The 20989-nt window shown below is 35.0% G+C and overlaps 3 protein-coding genes across 18 annotated transcripts in view; 1 reads left to right on the forward strand and 2 right to left on the reverse strand.

Annotated features, from left to right (window-relative positions):
• The window catches only part of Alg5 (ALG5 dolichyl-phosphate beta-glucosyltransferase), a 52784-nt gene extending 51677 nt beyond the window's left edge, over positions 1–1107 (reverse strand). Inside the window, exon 1 of the mRNA XM_047552286.1 lies at positions 789–1107. Within this exon, the coding sequence (XP_047408242.1) occupies positions 789–857 (69 nt within the window). The 5' untranslated portion in view covers positions 858–1107. The remainder of the gene's footprint in view (positions 1–788) is intronic.
• Exosc8 (exosome component 8) lies at positions 835–9016 on the forward strand. The gene is made up of 11 exons (XM_047552290.1): positions 835–1190; positions 2256–2292; positions 2450–2513; positions 2838–2911; positions 4089–4134; positions 4870–4975; positions 5058–5103; positions 5940–6036; positions 7036–7156; positions 8010–8116; positions 8469–9016. The coding sequence occupies exons 1-11, from the start codon at positions 1174–1176 to the stop codon at positions 8582–8584; spliced, it is 831 nt and encodes a 276-aa protein (XP_047408246.1). The 5' UTR covers positions 835–1173; the 3' UTR covers positions 8585–9016.
• The window catches only part of Supt20h (SPT20 homolog, SAGA complex component), a 42355-nt gene continuing 30140 nt past the window's right edge, over positions 8775–20989 (reverse strand). For 8 of the 16 annotated variants that reach the window (XM_047552276.1, XM_047552283.1, XM_047552273.1 and 5 more), the window contains 5 exons: positions 18977–19032; positions 16436–16555; positions 11572–11677; positions 9812–9915; positions 8775–9072 (listed from right to left, as the gene is read on the reverse strand). In XM_047552276.1, the coding sequence (XP_047408232.1) occupies positions 8935–9072; positions 9812–9915; positions 11572–11677; positions 16436–16555; positions 18977–19032 (524 nt within the window). In that variant the 3' untranslated portion in view covers positions 8775–8934. Of the gene's footprint in view, positions 9073–9811; positions 9916–11571; positions 11678–16435; positions 16556–18976; positions 19033–20989 lie in introns of those variants that run through there. The other 8 variants (XM_047552285.1, XM_047552278.1, XM_047552284.1 and 5 more) reach the window with 5 other exon arrangements.

Here is a 20989-nt window from a genome sequence, read left to right on the forward strand (position 1 = left end):
TTTGTATACGCACATAATTTGCTCTATAATATAAATTTGAAAACTCACTATTTTAAGTGTATAATACAATAGTATTGATTACATTCACAATGCTGTGCAATCATCACCACTCAAACTTTCTGTGCTCCCCCACTCCCAGCTTTGGTACTAATAACATGCACTAATTGGGGGTATACTCATACTAAAATCAATTACTGTTCATAATGTTAGGAAGAACTCAACACAGGCAACACCGGTTTGAAATACATCCTCCATCTGTGTACAAGAACCACCTCACTGTCACTCTCACTGAGCCTGATCTTAAACCCCAGACAATACTTCATCATCATGCAAGAAACCCCAAAGAAAACTCCATCATCATACAAAGAAAGGAAACAGTTATCTGCGACTGGAATACTGAAAACACCTGGTTCGACATGGAATAGTGACCACCTCAAAGAACAGAGGTGACAACCAAAACAAGCCTTCATTGACAACCCCCTAACCACAAAAACTCCCCCGATCTCTCATGCCCCTGTATCTCTTCCAGGCTGTAAGTGGAAGGCAGGTCTCCAGTGGACCCCCTCCGCAGGTCTGTCCCGAATAAACCCGTTACTGTCGAGCTGCCTCTCCTCTATTTCCCTCATTCGCTTCTTTCCTTACACATATGACATTCCACCTTAGTCGGGCATTCAGGATTTGATCTCGCAATCCTGCCTGGGAGGGGGAGGAAAGCCGTGTCACGGCAGTCACCGCGGAGAATGTGACAAGTTCACCTTTCTCAGGTGCTGGGGCAGGGAGTCCGTAACCTGGGGAGAGGCCGTCCCAGGGGCCAGCGTAAGACCGGCGGGAAAAGGACCTGGAGACACGGGAATCATGTTTCACACCAACAGACTTCTTTGCTATAAACGGCTTTCTTTTAAACTGTTGGCTTTATTCTGAACTACGAGCTTTTCTCTAAAGAGGGTCACTGGTCTAATAGCAGATTCGTTAAAGTACGTCCCAGGCAAGAAAAGCGGGAGAGGAAGCTCGCCGGGGTAGGTCGGCGCGGAGCGCGCCCGGGACCAGCCTCGCGCGGTCCCGCCTTCCGCGCCTTCCGCCGCCGGAGGGCCTGGCCGTCCCCGGCGAAAGTGCGGCGGCGGCGGAGCTGGCTGGGTGGAAGGTCGGCGCAGGCGCGGGCGCGCGAGCGCGAAGATGGCGGCCGGGTTCAAGTGAGTGTCGGCGCCCGGCGGGCCTTAGCGGTGCTTCCAGGCGGATGGCGGCTTCCCAACCCTTAGCTTGGTGCTTCTGGCCCGGAGGCCGACTCCGTCAGGGTCCCGCTCCTTTCCCCGGCGACGGGCGGGGGACCCGGCGGTAGTCGCAGAGCAAGGAGGGGCGCTTCTTCCCCCACGTGGGGCGGAGTGGAAGGGTTTGTGGAGAGCCCGGTCCCCACTGCGCGCGCCAGGAGCCTGGTGCCTAGTAGGCGCGCAGCCCCGGGAGGTGCAGTTGTAACCTTTCAAGCCACGTGCCGTCCGGCTCCCCACCTCTCGTCATTTGTTTCTAAAAGAATTGTGCCTCGTTCGGAAGATTTCACTTTTGGTGCCTCTCTGGTGAAGCCTGTGGACTGTCAAAAGTTTTTTAATGAGCGAAATAAATAAGATTCCAAATCTTATTTGGAACCGGTGATGCCGCAATAGTTCTTTTTCTACTCGGGTTATAAACCCCGAAATTTATACATATACTTGTTTTAAGATTAACTTAAAACAACAGAATGTAATGGTGATGTGTAGTGTTTCTTGGCAATTTCAAAGTAACCATTAGTTTAAACATACCTCCCACAACTATAAAAACGAAAACTTATATTTTTGATCTCTGTGAATGTTGAAGTTGCAAGTGTTGCTATTGAGGTTTATTGCCTGAAGTCATAATGGAGGAATATGCTAAATTTCAGTTGCAGTAAAAGTAAAGAACCTTTCTCATGATCAGCATGTTAAGAATCTCCGCTTCAGAGCGAGAATGACGTGATCAAACACCTGGGTTAATCCTCTTTTAAAGATGTCTCAAAGGGCTTTGGATTGCAATCTTGTGATTGTTAAGGACAGCAATGGACTGTGATTTCGACTGCAAGGGTATCAACTTTTAAAAATTACTTATAGATGGTAACAATCATCAAAATTCATGAAAAAAACTTAGTTATGGATTGTGGCGATATGCTGCACATTACTCACGTCTTTGCTAGGTTTTGGATTTATGTAAAGTTTCATTAACTTACCATAGATGTTTGTAACACGTTTCAGAACCGTGGAACCTATGGAGTATTACAGGAGATTTCTGGTGAGTAAATGTGATGCACATGCACCCCTTTTGATAACAATGCTTCTTTTAAAGACAGATTTCACTTAATTCATTTGAATTAATGAAGTCTAATATGTTTCCCTTGGTACATGTAAAATATATGTTATTTATTTTCCTCCTGTAAACAAACATTTAGAAAGAAAACTGTCGTCCTGATGGAAGAGAACTTGGAGAATTCAGAACCACAACTGTCAACATAGGTGAGGATGTATTTTTATTTCAGCTTGTATGGCATTTCCAAGTTCTAACCTCTTTTTTCCCAAGTTAGATTGTACCATGTGTAGGGGATTTGAAGTTCTGTAAAAGAGATTTTTATATGTACAATATCCCTGTGACTGAATAAAATGATTAACTTAAATTCAAGGACAGGAAATCATTTTTAAGACATTAGGCAACTGAAATATTTTGCAAAATAATTATGTGTAAGAAACAATTTTAATTAAAAGAAATAAAAATAATTATTTTATAGATAATTCTATAGTTTTCCCTTTCTTTTTGCTTAAAAACTGTACTTATGTTTTCAGGTTCAATTAGTACAGCAGATGGTTCTGCTTTAGTGAAGCTGGGAAATACTACAGTAGTTTGTGGAGTTAAAGCGGTAGGTTTAATATATGTCCTGTTGACATTTGAGATGCTACATCAGCCTCACATTAATTATTAGATAGTAATATATACTTGTAATTCTGCTGTTGATTAGGCAGTCATGTGTTAGTTTTTTAGTATTTGTTTTCATTTCCCTGGAGCTTTCACTCATTAGATAATATGTATTAGATAATATGACCCAAGCTTAATAACTTATAATTTATTAATATTTGTAAAATGACCACAGTAAAACTTATAATCCTCATGACAATTAAGTTTTAAAGAATTTGGTTGTATCATTTGAGAAACTAATAGAGTGGTGCTTTTTTAGCCAGTAGGGTATTTAATGGTTGTAAATGTGCAGACATTCTTTTCAAAAGAAAAGTTTGAGGGAATTAAAGCTACCATTTACTGAGTACCTGCAGTTTCAGGTACCTTATTAGGTAGTGTACAGAATTACATAGTTTCCATCTCCTGTTTTAACATGTGTTTCAGTAACTTGTCCAGTCATACAAAGCTCATAAATAAAACTTGAGGTGTAAATCCAATTCTAAAGCCTTTGCCTTTTAACTTATTACAACCTATTACTTCTTAACCTAAGTTTTTCCATGGTAAAGTTGGGGTGAAATTTTCAAAATCTGAGCTTTTATTCCTTGTCAGGTTTTATGCTAGGTATTTAATGGTCTTATTTTATTTGATCATCATGAACAAACCCCCAAAATAGGCACTATTTTTCTGCACGTTTGGCAAATGAGGAAGTTGAAAGGTTAAATACCTTCCCTTAAATCTCTCTGTAAGTGTGGTCTGACATTCAAACTGGGTTTGTAATTTCAGAGCTTTTGTTCTTGACCTGTGTGCTAGTGGTACTTAAATCTGGCTATTACTATCACCTGAAGAGTAGATTCAGATCTTGGCTACGGAATTAGTAGAAAGGTGGGGCAGAGACCCAATTCATATTTTTGAAAAGATCCCTAGGTAATCTTCTGTACTTTGTTTTTACCTTGAAGAGCTATTTTAAGAATTGGTACCAACGTTCTTAGAGCCTCTGACAATTCCCCAGGCATAGAAGTTGCTTATGATGTGGCAATTAGCTAAGATGGTTTTTGGTAGAGTCTTTCATAACTGTTTACTAAACTGTCCTCACAATTTTTTAGTAGTTTCTTTCAATAGAAAACATTTGTTTGCTTGTATAGGAATTTGCAGCACCACCATCAGATGCTCCTGATAAAGGATATGTTGGTAAGTTCAATGATTTTGTAATTTTAATAGATTAACACATTTAATACTAACAGTTCTTGATAAGTCCTAGTAGTTGATTTAGACAGATTCCTAACATTCAGAATTAAAGGAGTAAAGCATAGTCTCAAAAAGTTTTCTGTGATGAAGATAGCATAACAACATACAGAATTTTGAAATTTAACTTTTGTCAAACTTGGTCACTTTTTGTTCATATATTCCTGTGTCATCAACAAAGGAAACAATGTTTTTAGTCAGAGGGCTATCATTGCAAACTTTGGTTTCCATCATACTGTTTTAAATCACTATATATATTTTTTCTTGGATCATCTGTTCTTTATGGTCGGAACCAAAAGCTGGGGGCTAGGTAGGGATTTAGCTTAGTGGCGGAGTGCTTGCCAAACATGCACAAGGCATTGGATTCAATCCCCAGCACTACAAAAGAAAAAGCTGGGTGTAAACAGTTTATTTTGAAATAAACCAGGAAAACTTCTGTGAAGGTTTAGGATGATTGTGGCCTAACAGATGTTAAAAAAAAAAAGTTGGAAAAACATCAGAGAAGTGTAAACTTCTTTTTAAGCCTGAGAGTCTTACAAAGACCAAATAGAAGATAAGTTATAATGTTTTCCACATGGATAGTCTATTCATGGCCACATTGCCTTTGCTGTGAACCTTTGACACTTTAGTAAACCAGAAGATGAAGTTTAATTCATAGCTGCAGAGTGTTTTTTTAAACAGTTCCTAATGTGGATCTACCACCCCTGTGTTCATCGAGATTTCGGTCTGGACCTCCTGGAGAAGAGGCCCAAGTAGCTAGCCAGTTCATTGCAGATGTCATTGAAAAGTAAGACTATCTTGGTAAAATTTTACTGTCATTCATTTTCAAAGTTTTGACCTTTCATTTACTGTGCTGTCATTAAATCAAGTTCACAGATAATTCAGAAGGAGGACTTGTGCATTTCTTCAGGAAAGGTAAGATGAACAGAGAAGCAATGAACTTATATTAATTCAGAAGGGTTTGTGGGGATGCAGTGAACAGGGAAATTAGAAGAAATTCCGATAGCCTTATGAAGGCCTTAAAATTTTATATGGAATTCAGTTACAATCAGTCTTAATTACAGATGATTCTATAATCATCAATGTAAATTATTATTCATAAAAAGACAAGTTTAGTTGTCAGTTCTTTTAAGCTCATTTCCTTAATTTTTAAAGAAAAATGTAGTCATCTATTTTTTTTGTAACTGATTAGTTTTGGATTGTGCTAATGTTTAAAGGTGATGAATCCACATGGTAGATAAGAGACTTTCCTGTTGGATTACATACTGTTAACATTGTAAAATCTAAACATTTTCTATATTAAATATTTGTTTTTGGGAAAGTACATTTTGAGTTTCAGATAGGGCTTTCTAAAGTACTTCCCTCATTTGCTAACCTAGTAATAAGAAAGATTCCTTCTACATATATAGCTCTCTTGAGGGAAATGGAGATGTTTGTCATTTATCAGGTTGGTAGTCAAAACCCAGCTTTCGGGGCTGGGGAGATAGCTCAGTTGGTAGAGTGCTTGCTTTGTAAGCACAAGGCCCTGGGTTCGATCCCCAGCACCCCCCCCCCCAAAAAAAAAGAAAAAACAAACAAAAAAAACCCAGCTTTCACTTTCTTTTGGTTTTCTACTTTATAATACTTTTTAAAATGTTTTTGGCCTTTAAGTTTATCTTATTTATTTAACCAAGGGTTCTGTGATTTTTAAGTCTAAGCAAATAGTGTTTTCTACCCATCACAAGATTTCTTTTTGTGTAAACCATCTTTAGCTTGCTTGGGTTCTGTACTGTGATCTCATTTGCCTTGACTATGATGGAAACATTTTGGATGCCTGCACGTTTGCGTTGTTAGCAGCTTTAAAAAATGGTAAGCAACCATAATAAAAGTCATTTATTTCTATTATAGGCATCAGAATTTCTATTTTGTGAAAATATAATGTGTATTTGCTCCAAAAATTTCAAAGGTTTTAAGATTGTTATTCATGTGTTCTAAAATTAATGAAAACTACTGACATGATTTTTCAAATATACTTGTTAAGTTTTATATTTTCAAACTGCTTTAGAGTGTTGCCTTTATTATACCCATCTCGTTAAGATTGCAATCTTTCCCAAAATATTGTTGATATGGGGGAATGAGTTGGAACCACAGTTTTTAGGTCAGCAAGTATTTTTCAAGTTCTTTGTCAGAAGAGAGAGAATGGATTCTATTGTTTTTACTGTGAGGCTGTATGTATCACCTTTAACTCTAAAGTTTCTTAGTAAGGAATCTAAGTAGTGATTTGTCAAGATTTTAATATCTTGGGGATATTCCCTATCATTGCATTACTCAATCGATAATACAATTAATTAGAGGAAGAATATATAGTAATATTAGAATACAGCAAATTTAGTATAGGACTTAAATTTGAATTCTTGCTGTACCATTCTGTGCTGAAGCTTCTGCATATTTAATAAAATAGGGATAATACTTTTTATGAAATACTTGATTAAATGAATACAGTGAAAATGTTTAAAATAGTATTTGGTGTGTAGGAAGTGGCTAGACATTTTATTTCTTAAACTTTTTTTTTTAATAAGAGGGAGGAATGTCAGATGTTTTAAGTAGTTCATCTTCACTAATTAATAAGATTCTTAGGGCTGGGAAGATAGCTCAGTTGGTAGAGTGCTTGCCTTGCAAACACAAAGCCCTGGGTTCGATCCCCAGCACCGCCAAAAAAAAAAAAAAAAAAAAAAACAAACAAACAAACAAAAAAAAAAACCACAAAAATAAGATTCTTAATGTTCTGGACAAATTAAATAGAAAAAAAGCATACAACTCCTTTGTTAATTACAAGAGACTTACTTTACACGTTTCCCTTTTTTCTAGTACAGTTGCCTGAAGTTACTATAAATGAAGAAACTGCTTTAGCAGAAGTTAATTTAAAGAAGAAAAGTTATTTGAGTATTAGAACTCACCCTGTGGCTACTTCCTTTGCCGTTTTTGATGAGTAAGTTATTATTATGGTACCAGGGAGCTTTACCATTAAACTATACCCTTTTTACTTTTTATTTTGAGATAGGGTCTCCCTAAATTGCCCAGGCTGGCTTGGAACTTGCAATCTTCCTGCCTCAGACTGAATCACTGGGATTACAGACATGTGCCACTGTGCCTGGTGAGGAAGTTAATGTATAAAAAAATATATATATTCGATATTTAATGTTAAGGTAATGGCTTATTTCAGCTTTCTCTTCAAGAAATTTCTGTAGTGATCCTAACACCCTCTTTGGCCTTGGATATTTTGAGTCCCTGCACAATTATTTCTAGTCACTCCTTCCACTTGCTTCGTGCATGTTCTACCACTGAACATACATGGGATATATATGCATATATCCCAAGCTCTGTTCCTGCATAATCTGAAATTTTAATTCTTCCACTAAAGATTTATCTGAAGCTATCTTAGTATTTGCCAAGGATCTGCTGTATTCACAAATTGAACAGCGAACAATTTTTGTTAAGTATTAGATTTTAAATTGCTACTTAATTTTCTTACCAGTTCTACTCTAACATTTTTATATCTAAACTAAAATGCAAGTAGTATGTTTAGTATTCTTTAAAGAAACATTTGGCTGGGTGGTACATGCCTTTTATCCCAGCGATTCAGAGCACTGAGGCAAAACAACTGCAAGATTTTGAGGCCAGCTTCAGTGACTTAGTTAAACCCTGTCTAAAAATAAAAGGAAGGACTAGAGATTTAGCTTAATGGATATTGCCCTGGGTTCAATTTAAATAAATAAAATAATGTAAAATTTATTCTATTGATAACCCATTTTTTTTTTTTTTTTTTTTCTTTTTCAAAATAGCACTTTGCTGATAGTTGACCCTACTGGAGAGGAGGAGCATCTGGCAACAGGAACCTTAACAATAGTAATGGATGAAGAAGGGAGACTCTGTTGTCTTCATAAACCAGGCATGTTCATACCCCTTCAGTCCTAAACATATGTAGATGGAAGCACAAGTAAACTTTATGTTAGGTGGGCCAAGTGGAATGTGGGATGTTTTATTGTTTACCTAATGTAAGGTTACTATTTTCTTTGCTACCTCAAGTTCCTTACATTTATATGTTGTATATGGCGGTTCTTATGTTTCTTAAAACTTATGGTGTAGATCAGAATGTCTTGGAGGCCATGTTAAAACATAACTTGGATATATTGAAACCATGACTAATTAAGATCCTATTACTTTTGTTTTATAATTTGACATGAACTTGATGTTTATAAAATAACTGAGTGATTATAAGTGTTGGCACAATAATTTTTCAGGTGGAAGTGGACTCACTGGAGCTAAACTTCAGGACTGTATGAGCCGTGCAGTTACAAGACACAAAGAAGTAAAAAAACTCATGGATGAAGTAATTAATAGTATGAAACCCAAATAAAAAGTCACATTTTCCAAACAGATTTGTAAAAACTGTATTTGTTACACTGTGCACAAACTTTTTATACTAAATAAATATCAAACTACAATCTTCTGAAAGATGTTTCTAGTATTTCTTAGGCCACTTTCATATATATTATGTACAGTGAAACCATTTTTAAAAAGCAATGACTTAGGCAAACCAATTCTGGTTCCTTAAGCCATTTCCCCATTTTTATTTAAAAATCATAGGGTTGTGCTTCTGTATAAAGTTTATACATCTAACAATGTAAAATACTGACACATTTAAAAAAAAAGTAGAAACAATTCTTTTGATTCAATGCTGTTGTTTTTAAAAAAGAAAAATATAACTCAGAATTTTGGAGTGGTTGGTGTGCCTCTCTTCATTTTATTTTTTGACTGGCTGCCTGTATGCCGATGCCGATGTAGCTGAGCTGTTTGTGCTGCTGCTGCTGCCATAGCCATTTGATGCTGCAAGAATCGCAACTGCTGCAAAAGAGAGAAAAAAATCAAATTATGTTAAATGCAGACAGGTGTGGAAAGGTGCTTTTTCTGAGAGTGATGAAAAAACAACTGAAAGGGAGAAAGCACCAAGATAACAAAAAGGGACTATAACACATTGAGACAATGCACAGTCAGACAGCACCAGTGGCACAGAAGCCTGCAAGGGCTTTAAAAATGACTCTTGGCAAACTTCAGGATTATTTGTTACTTTGCCCTGCCAGTCTATATTGCAGTAACTCAGCAACTTCAATTACCATTTTGTTTTATAATGATAGTTTATAGCAATAGGAAACCACCCTGAAAATGAAGACAGTCAACTATAATATGCTGATTTTCCTTCCTAAAATAATAACATTTTTCTAAACAAATAGGTATGACATTCACTAACAGGAACACTTTTCTGCAGTACAGTATTAGAAAGTTAACAATTGGCACTTAAAACTCTATTTCAAAATATACTACAAACTAGAAAAATATATGGTAAGGTGCCACCAGCATGTCAATAAGACTTTAAATTAGGTAAAGAGTATGGCTTAAATGTACAAAATACATTCAGTGCTCCAAGTTGACTGGCTAAAATGTTAAGACTTTTAATAAAAATTTACTAAATTATTTACCAATTACTGTACAGCCTTAAGAGACAGTAAAATTAAAGCAAGATATTTTGAGGTACTTTTGGAGCTAAGTATCAAAAAATGTAATCAGAGTGAAGTTGCTGGATTACTTGTATCTGTTGCTGCTGCTGTTGAAAGGCAGAGGAGAGCTGGAATCTCTGCTGAGGAAGGCTTTGCTCAGGTCTGTTCTCGGCAGAGCCAAGCTGAGACAACACTACAGAGAGGAGAAGGGGAAAGCAGGCCAGTCAAAAAGTTTGAAGGCTACCAGGGTTAGAAAAGGACAACACAGGAAATGAAATAACAGAAAAGTTAGCAGTATGATTAATCTTAAGTATCAAATCACAGACATTTCAGAATAAATTTAGTCTCCTGTTAGTTGAGGATATCACCAATTATAGAACTTTCTGGACAAAGAAAGGTAAGGGAGTACATGTGTGCCAAAGCACTTTACACCCTCTCTTGCATCTCAATGTAATTCGATACTGGTGCCATTGTTTTAGAAGTCTTTCATACCATATAAAATAAAGTACATTATTTTTAAAATACACCCAATGAAGTAGGAAAAAGAAGATAAAAGAAATTCGAATTAAAGATAAGGCCGGTATATAAATGCTTTAAATAAAGGATGTAAAGAAAGTGAGACTACTTTGTTAATAATGGTGGCTAAAATTTATTATATTTTTAGCCAACTGGGACCACAGTAGTCAGTTCAACACTTTCCTGTACAGATGAGATTTATATAGTTTAACTAAAAGTAATTGTTGCCAAGTCTGGAGTCAGAAACACTTCCATGATTTTTTTATATGACTTGTTTCTACTAAATTACACTATAGCTATTTTAGAAAATGTATAATTTTGGTAAAGATATAAAATTATAAACTTCCACTTGGAAACTTACTCTAAATTAGAACTTTATGTACAAATTACTTATTTTCAAAATAAAGACCTTGATTATTTTATCCTAAAGACTTTTAAATTCAGAAACTGGGAGTTGCAGCCAGGTTTGGTGGTACAGGCCAGTAATTCCAGCAACTTGGAAGGCTGCAGCAGAAGGATTCTCATTTGCCAGCCTAGGCAATTTAGTGAAACCCTGTCTCCAAATAAAAAAATAAACAGGACTAGGGATAGAGCTCAGATGTAGTGTGCTACTGGGTCCAATCCCCAGTATCACCAATATAAAGGCGGGGGGGGGGGGATGATGTATAAAAATTCTATAGATTATTGTAAGCCCACAAATGATAAAATGTTGCCAATACATTTGTAAATTTTCAAACTATCAGTTTTCTTATGCATGTGACTTACTGTTTTAAATAATATAAAATTAGAATTACTATCAATTGTTCAGACAGTATTCATTATCTTCAGTTTACTATTTATTGCTGGAACTACTAAGTAGTCACTCAATTTAATTCCACTTTTTTTCTTTTAACAAAGTGGCTTACAGAAGTTACCTTATTAACCATTAAGACTTAAGTCATGCAACCACAAACTATCAGAAAGAGACAAAAGGCTATGCATTCTAGGAGAAAGTAATCCTAATTATCCAGAGTTAGGATAATTACAGGCAAACACTAAAAACAACTTTGGTAGCTTCCTTGTAAGTTGGATTACATAAAATTTTGTCAGCAAACTAACAAGGAAAACACAACTGCTGTAAATACACGTAAGTCAAAGCTCTCTTAAGTACTGAATTGACAAAAATATTTCAGCCAGCCATCAGTTAATCTATTTAATAGTTCACAAATTAAATACAACTTTACTTTTTCCTGATTATTATTTGCAAGGAAAGAAAACAATTTTAAGTGGTGAAATCCCAAATAGATTAGATACTTTTAGTAAATTCAGCATGTGAAATTGTGAAGATACCTACCAGCTGCCTGTGACTGCATAAAACTTCCTACTCCAGTAAGGTTAATAACAGCAGCTTGCTGAGCAGATAAGGCCTGTTCTTGACTAGTTGAACCTTGTTCAGAACCCTGAATTTAAAAAATAATGACTTATATAAAAGGAAAAACAATATTGAGCTGGTGAAAAGAAATTAGTTTCCTGTATGAGAAAAAATATATTAGTTCTTGTAAAAAGAATAACATTAGAAAGACTAAAAGTATACAGAATTAGGTTGGGCAAGGTAGCAGAAACCTATAATCCCAATTACTCGGGAGGCTGAGGCAAGAGGATGAGAAGTTCAAGACTAGCCCAGGTAACTTGGCAACTTAGTGAGACCTGGTCTCAAAATAAAAAAGCGCTAGGATTTTGTTCAGTGGTAAAGTAGTACTCCTGAATTCAATCCAGAGTACCACATGCACATACAAAGTAAACAGAATTAGCAAGATTTGAAAGAAAGGAAACCTTTTCAGAACTGAACCAATACTAATTGTTTGATGCAATATTAATAATTAAGACTTTTAAAAAAAGGCAGGGTCTCACTACTGCTATAAGACTTTTTCAAAGCTTCATTAAAGCAATTGTTTAAAGCTTAAAATACCCTTTGCAACACAACACCAAAACTTCTTGGCCAGCAGACTAAATCAAGAAAGGAAATAAAAGGCATACAGAACGTAATGGAAAAAAATGTCCCTATTTGCAAATGGTATTATTGTCTATGTAGAATATACCAAGAAAAACACAGTAATACAAGTAAGATCACAAAATACAGGTCAATATTAAAAAAAATCAATACTGCATACTAGTAGTAAACATGCAAACAAATTAAAATAACATACAATTTACAATACCACACACAAAAAGGCAGAATAAAAAAGTTTAGTATACATATAGATGGGCACAGTGGCACATGCCTGTAATCCCACTGGCCTGGGAGGCTCAGGCAGGAGGACTGTGAGTTCAAAGCCAGCCTCAGCAACAGTGAGGCACTAAGCAACTCAGTGAGACCCTGTCTCTAAATAAAGTACAAAATAGGTTTTGAACTCAGTGGTTGAGTACTCCCGAGTTCAAACCTTGGTACCCCAAAAAGAGTTTAGGTATAAAAGTAAATCTAATAAAACATACACAAGACATATATATTAAAAACTTCAAATGCTGATTTGGCCTATATAGTGTGTCTGTGTTCACTGACTGTAAGACTTGCATAATAAAAAGGTGATTCTTCCTGAAAGAGATTGATAGGTTTAACTCAACTCCTTTAAAAATTCCAGCAAGGTTTTTCTAAATGTAGGCAAGTACATTCTAGACTCTTCATGGAAAAATGAAGGATCTAGATTAGCAATGACAATTTTATAAAAGTGGGAGGAACCACTCTGCCTGATTTAAGACTTACTACAGAGTGTGCAGAGATCAAGACAGTGAGGTTCTGGCTGATGGGTAGACAACAGATCAATGGAATAAAATGAAAAATCCAGAAACAACCTCACACAGTCAAATGACAAAGATGCAAAAGTAATTCAGCTGAGGAAGGACAGCTTTTCAAGAAACAGTAATACTAAAGCTGGATATTCAGAGCCAAAATAAAACTGAACCTGAACCTAAGTCACAGACCTTACACAAAAATTAACTACGAAATGGCTCACAGATTTAAAATAGAAAACTGCAAAACTGTGAGAAGAAAACTCAGGAGGAAATCTTTGAGACACATAGTAAAGTTAAGAGTTCTCAATCATGACACCCACAGGATATTCTATAACAAAATTAACTTGGATATCATCAAAATTAAAAATGTTACTCTGTAAAGTACCACCTTTACTACCACCCAAAATAAGTGTCTGAAATAATATTTTAGTTTAAAATATAAGACATTTCAGAAATTACTTGAGCAGTCTTCTCTGGGTAAAGTAAGAAATTACACAGAAAAGCAATGGAACTGATATTAAGATACTCTTCAATTTGGAACCCAGTTTATGAAATGAACAATATAAACAACATCAATTCCAGAATAGAACTATTATAAACGAAAGAAAAATAAAAAATGAAAGAACCACAGCTGATACAAATCTCGCCCTAAAAACATCCCACAAAGCTAAAGAAGATTGTAAATATCAAATGGAAATATCAAAAACAAGCCAGAATAATGACTAAACACACTCAATAAGAAACAAAAATACAAATAAAAACTCTTGGGAAAGAATTAAAAAGACATACTTACTATACTACCATTATCGCAAGAAAAAACAAAAAGTATTAATATTACCAGAGTTACAAGAAGCCATTTATTAACTGATGGATACATCAAGTACAAAACAATCCTAAATGTGTATGCACCTAACAAAGCAGCTTCAAAAAAAAAAACTTTCTGCAAAAGCTGACAGTAGAACCAAAAGGAAAAAGAAATTTCCATTGTTTATGTTAAAGACTTCTTTCAGTGATTGATAGAAAAATCAGGAAAAAAAAAAAAATCCAGGATACAGGACCAGAACACTACCATTAAATGCTCTATTAATGAATACCACTAATGTGTGATACATTTTTTTCATCCAAGACAATCCTGTTAACCAAGACAGACTTATATTCTAAGATCATAAAACAAATCTCAACAAACTTAAAAGTATGTTTTCAGATGGTAGTGGATTTAAACTAGAAATCAGTTACCTAAAAATAATCTGGAAAATTTCCACATATTTGGAAATCCATTTAGGAGAAAGTTATATTGACAGAACCTTGTAGGCACAGAAAATGAAGCCATAATAACAAAAATTATAGAAAACAGCTAAAGAATTACTGAAAAGTAAATGCATAAAATTAAATTTTTATTTTAAAAAATAATGCACCTAAAGCCAATAATATGAGATTCCACTGTAAGAATCAGAAATCTATGATCCAATAAAATTTCAGGAAATAGAGAAGACCTGAACCTACACAATAGGCTCCACAAAAAAGACCTGGAGACTAATTCTGACACATATCATAATGAAAATATTTGACCTTGAAGGAATAAACAAACAAAAAATCCTTCTGGGGTCTCTAGTTGACATGAATAACTAAATACACTTACAAAAGCAAGATAATTAGGCTGACATCAGACTTCTAAAATATACAAAGCAAGTCAATGTTGAGAAACATTCTCAACAATTTTAAAGAGACCTACAAATGATATAGAATTCTTAGTGAAAAATGGGGAGAAAGCATTATAACGCATTTGGTGATGATTATGATTTCTTCAAATGACCCCAAAAACATAGGCAAAGAAAATAAAAGTAAATAAAATGTCCCATGTCAAAAAACTTGTGTGCAAAGGATATAATCAGAAGACTGAAAAAGCACCCATGAATGGAAGTATTTGCTGTGAAGATAAGTAACTCTGAGGAGATGGGGAAAATATAGAAAGTATGTGGAAGTTATATTAACTGATATGTGCATATAAAGAATGTATACAGAACTTCTACAACTTAAGAACAACAACAAAGACCCTATAACCTAATTAAAAAATTGCCAAAGGACCTGAATAGACATTTCCCCAAAAAACGTACAAAAATGATCACCACCATCATTAATCACTAAGGAAATGCAAATAAAAACCAATAAGATTATCAATGCACACTTATTAGGATGGCTGCTATTAAAAAGGGGGCGGGGGGGCAGGGGTGTAGCTCAGGGACAGAACGCACACTTTAACATGCTCAAGGCCCTGGGTTTGATCTCCAGCACCACAAACAAAACAAAAAAAAAACACAAAATACCAGAAAACAGTAAGTATCACTAAGGATCTGAACAAACTGCAACCCTGGTGCACTGTATGTAGGTGAAAATGTAAAATGGTGCAGCTGCTCTGGAAAAACAATATGGTGCTTCTCAAAAAAAAAAAAAAAAAAAAAAAAAAAAAAAAAAAAAAAAAAACCCAGAATGACCAGTAAGATTCACCAAGACAATTTCTGGGTAACATATCCAAAAGAATGATATCTTTAAAGACATGTTATGGTATCACTTACATGCAGTAATTATGGTAGTTAAATTCATTGAATAAAGCAGAATGGTGGTTGCCAGGGGTTGAGAGGAGGAGAAAACAGGGAGTAGTTATTTACTGACTATTCAGTTTCAGTTCTGCTAGATGAAAAAATTCTACAGATCTACTGCACAACAATGTTAGTAATACTACTGAGCTGCCCACTTACAAATGGTTAAAACAACAAATTTTTATGTTATGTGCATTTTATCAGCTAAAAATAAAAAATGAAATGGAAGAAAGCAAATTAAGGATTATCAGTCAAATAATTCTTGTATAAAGAATAAAAAGTTTTGAATGTGTCTTTTCTGAGGAATCTACTAGAGAATGAACTTTATCCAAACAAGATAAGTAGGAGGACTTGTGCCAAAGGACTGATGAAGAACATTTTATTTATTTTAGTTGTGAGATAAGAGAAATCTGGAGGTGGAACACAGGAATCAGTACTTTAGTTTCCCAGATGGTTCCAAACAGTAGCCAAGGTGCAGAAACACATGTAGTTCCTCCTCCTATTTTAATTACTGCTGTTCTTATTCAATTTCTTTTTATCTGGCAGTGTACAGTATGTGTATCTGCCTATATTCACACCGTCCTACACTTTATGACAACAGAAATAACTCTATTCCAACATGTTTTATTTAATATAACTGTTCAATCAGAAATATGCACCCTGATGTAGCTCCATTGTAGAGCACTTGCCTAGCATAAGTAAAGCCCTGGGATTTGTTCCCCAGCACCACTAAAGAAATAAAGAAATAAAGAAATTTAAAAAGGTCATACAACAACAGACTAACACCTACTATTGACAAATTTAGCATAGGGAAGGCTGAAACACCCATACCTGCTCTCCTGGCTGCTGAGGGCTAGAGGTTGTGGGTTGCTGAGGTGGTTGTGGTGCAAACTGAGAGAGTTGTTGTTGTTGCTGCTGCAGGGTGTTAAAAATGAGTGAGCCACCAGGAAGCTATTCAGAATTTAAACAAGAATTTATTAGCCAGTTTGGCATTGTTTTTATGTGAAATATTTAAATTTCTTTACTTCATAGATAATTTTGGAGTATTTACTATATCAGGCACTCTTCTAGACATTGAGGAAACAAGTAAACAAAAAGCAAAACAAAATGAACTGACTGCTCTTAAGAAAACTATATTTAGAAATAATTTTTAAGTTTCCAAACACATTCATACTTTTAAAACACAAATCTTTGGGCTTCAAGTTAATAGTTAGCTATCTCAATTTGAGTATTTTTTTTTTTTTATTTTACTCTTCTGCCATACCAATACAAAAGAACATTAAGTGCATTAGAAAAAAGTTGTGAATAAAAAATGTACGTTGACAACCCAATTCAAATCTGTTTCTAGCTTTGCCAAAAATCACAAATGCATGGATTTTAATACAATATGGTAGGAATTCTGGAGTTGAAAATAAAGTATATTAGATGTCCATAATTTGCAGAGAGATTTACTCTCTCATTCCAAACCTAAATTAATTTTTAAAAAAATTAAGAAGCATTCAGAACACTCCAGATTAAAAATTAAAGTTATGCTTTCCAAGTGTACCAGAAAAAACATTTTCCCATTTTAGGATGTGTAAGGGTTTAAGTTATAAGCACTTTGAGGTCCTTAGAAGAAACTCCAAGGAAATACTAGCCACAGAATGCTTAGGTTTATACAGTTGGGAAAAGAAAAAAAAAATCCTTTGGTCAAAAACCTACATCCAGCACAGACCACTGGTAGGTAAAATGGGACATAGCACAGGTATTCAGTGTACTCTGAAATGTTCCTTCCTCAATCAGCAAACAGTAAACACAGGAATATACTATGACCTGATAAAGTGGCTCCATCCTTACCTTTTCAAGGTTGTAAAGGATTTTTCCACTCCTCTTAAAAGTGGAAGAAAGTAGCCAGGCATAGTGGCTTTTGCCTATAAATCCCAGCAACTCAGGAGGCTGAGGCAGGATTAGCAAGACCCTAAGCAAGTTAATGGGACCCTGTCTCAAAATAAAAATTAAGATGGTTGGGAATGTGGCTCAGTGGTTAAGTGCCCCTGGGTTCAACCCCCAGTAAAAAAAAAAAAAAAAAAAAAAAAAAAAAAAAGGGTGGGAGAAAGTCTCCAAGAGAAATTCCAAAAACAATATGATGTAGGATATAAGTCAATGGGCAGGTTGTAGTTTAATGGTAGAGTGACTGACTAGTTGTGCAAGGCTGTAGATTCAATCCCAAGCACCAACCACCACACACACACACACACACACACACACACACACACACACACACGAAATAAACCAATGTGGTCTGTGGTCTTCTCCACATTTTATGTATGCTGTTCTAAAATTAGTTTGCCAATGCTGACACTATAATGTATAAGAAATAAGTTTTACATTTAACTTCTAAACAAGTTTCTGAATTTGTTATTCCTAAATATCAGGTTGGTTGATCTGTCAGTTATGGTTATTTCCCAGTAACCCATAGCTATGCCATCTCACATACCAGATTTTTTACATTCACGTCTTCCTTTAAGTTCTCCATAATCTCATCCATTTTCCAAACTACCAGCTTAATACTTGATAACTCCTCCTTGCAATTAAAAGATCTAGAAAAGCCGGGTGCGGTGGCACAAGCCTGTAATCCCAGCAGCTTGGGAGGCTGAGGCAGGGGGATCCCGAGTTCAAAGCCAGCCTCAGCAACAGCGAGGCACTAAGCAACTCAGTGAGACCCTGTCTCTTCAGTAAAATACAAGACAGGGCTGGGGATGTGGCTCAGTTGTGGAGTGCCCCTGAGTTCAATCCTCAGTACAAAAAAAATATATATAGCATAAAAGCTAGACTATTTTATATTTTAAGTCCATAATGTGTACTAACTTTTCTATCTTCTCTATTTGAATATGTTGACACAATAACATGTATAAGAAAGGCAAAGCTTCATCATAGATACATATTAAAACATAACAGATATTTATGGAATGACAGCCACTGCATCGAGAAATCATACTTTCCTTGGGAAAAAAAAAACACATATCCATTTTTAAAATCTCTATTCAAGCACAAAATCTATTGTAAGCAAAGAGTATAATATATGTATATATAAAATACCTGTCGAGAGATGAATTAGTTTGTAAGTTATCTACTACCACTGTCATAACTAAGTATTCTCCTGGGTAAATGTAAACTCTCCATTCAAATGGGGAGGGCTACTGGAGTCAATGGAAGTGGGGTCTAAAAATACTGATTCTATCTCCTTATCCATCTGACCAATAAGGGTAGCAATAACCATACCTTTAGAATATTCTGAACAGACCTCAAAATTTCAAATGCTAACATGTACAGACATCATTTTAAAAAATCAAAGTATAAGAATTTTAATCAAAAGTGATGCTTCAGTTTTACCTGGAGTAGATTTAAAGGCCTGAGACTTGAAGTGTTTTTTAAACCAAATGGAACACCTGTTAAATAAAACTCATGGTTATAATGGAATTAAAATTTTATTACCAATGAAAATAATTTATACATTGGCAAATACAAGTATATTTTATGCCCTTTATCCAAAGATATTCTTATTTTCTATACTTCTAAAAGTATCTTAAAAACAAAAAAACCATTTTCTTCAAAATTTCAATACTGAGACTTTATTCAAAGATGTGGAATACTGGATGCACATTATAATCAATATTTCAGAAACAGACTTCTTTTTCACTATTCTGACTGATGGCTGAACAATGAGTAATTCAGAATTATGAGGACACCATCAATGCAAAACTATCACTGTTGTGCAAATATATTTGAGTTAGTGGCATCTATTTACACTTCTCAGTGCCATATAGTACATATTATAAGTATCACATCTCTGAAAACCGGTGTGCTATTCTATTTTTTTTTTTTTGAAGGACAAAGGCTAATAATCCGAATGCTAACGATATTGACTGTTTAAGGATCAAAACTTAACCATCAGGAAACAATGCTCTTTGTTAATTCTGAACTCATTCCTAAAAATCAGGGATGCAATACAGAGCACATCTTAGCAGGGTGCAGGGGTGCATGCTTGTAACCCTAGAGACTCAAGAGGATCACAAATTTTAGGTTAGACTCAGCCTATTATTGAGACTCAGCAACTTAGTAAGGCCTTGTCTCAAAATAAAAAAATAAAAAGACCCAGGGATATAGAACAATAGTAAAGTGCCCCTGTTCAATTCCCAATACTAAAAACAAAAATACCTATATAGAGCACATCTTAAAAGGAGGGGTAGGGCAGATTATTTTAGTGGAGTCACAACTGTGGGCTTTGAAAGCCACATATAGCCTCTGTCACATATTTTTCTTATTTTTTTTAACAACCCTTTAAAATGCAAAAACTTTTCTTAGCTTAAACTGTGGGCTACAGTTTGTCAACCTTGGTCCTAAAGTATGTGCATATGTTGCTCTCTTACAAACTACATCCATATGAACACTAATTGAAAATGTACCTAATTCTGATAATTTTATTAAAAAAAAAAGATGAGAGCCAGGAAATTCATATGATACTATTAAAGCACTGCATAAGTAACTGAAAAAGTATAATCAGATTATAATAGGATAAAATTGGTATCCCTTTCAGGAAAAATCGTCATGAAAAGAAATGGATTAAATAAAATTATCATTGTTGTACAAATACATTTCAGGTACTGACATCTATTTAAATTTCTCAGTGCTACACAGTACATAAAGGTGGATGACATTGGTATAATCTTTCTAGTTTACCAAAGACAGTTTAATACTTTATTTCTAATGAATACCAAGTAAAGTTAAAATATTTTTACTCCCATTTCAAAGCAGGTGAGACTTACCCTAAGGGAGAAAACAAAGAGAATTCTCTAAGGTTCCATATTTAGCAACTGGAGTCATGCATAATTAGTACAACTAGTAGAATTACATATCAATAAAAATATTCTAAATTCAAGATTTGACTCTAATACCAGGGCTTCTGCTACTAGAGCACATTTATGCTTTTTAAAATAAGAACATACATTAAAGTTGGAAATCATGTTAACATGTTTAAACTATATTCTTTGAGTTTTCTTTCTTCATAACTCCAACTTTTGATAAATTTTTCCACACTGTTTTTCTTATTAAATTTCCTCAACTACTTCAATAAAACTACCACAATAAATAAAACTACTACTACTACAAATGATGACTAGTTTCAAATGCTCACGTCTCAGGCACTTCATCTGTATTAACTCATTTAATCTTCATATCTATGAGGCAAATAATTACTGCTATCCCCATTTTACTTATAAGGAAAATGAGGCACAAAGATCATTTCCCAAGATTACAAAATAGTAAGTTACCTAACTTGATTTCAAACTGAGGCAGTCCAGCTTCACAATGCAGACTTTTAACTACCATGCTCTACTGCCTCTCTTG

Source organism: Sciurus carolinensis, chromosome 5 (assembly GCF_902686445.1).
Source record: "Sciurus carolinensis chromosome 5, mSciCar1.2, whole genome shotgun sequence".
Lineage (NCBI taxonomy): Eukaryota > Metazoa > Chordata > Mammalia > Rodentia > Sciuridae > Sciurus > Sciurus carolinensis.

What these genes read in the sequence shown, in the direction of transcription:
- Exosc8 (XM_047552290.1), top strand. An exon ending in AGTATTACAGGAGATTTCTG is followed by an intron (nt 2,293 to 2,449) that starts GTGAGTAAATGT and finishes ACAAACATTTAG; the next exon opens with AAAGAAAACTGTCGTCCTGA. An exon ending in GTTAGCAGCTTTAAAAAATG is followed by an intron (nt 6,037 to 7,035) that starts GTAAGCAACCAT and finishes CCTTTTTTCTAG; the next exon opens with TACAGTTGCCTGAAGTTACT.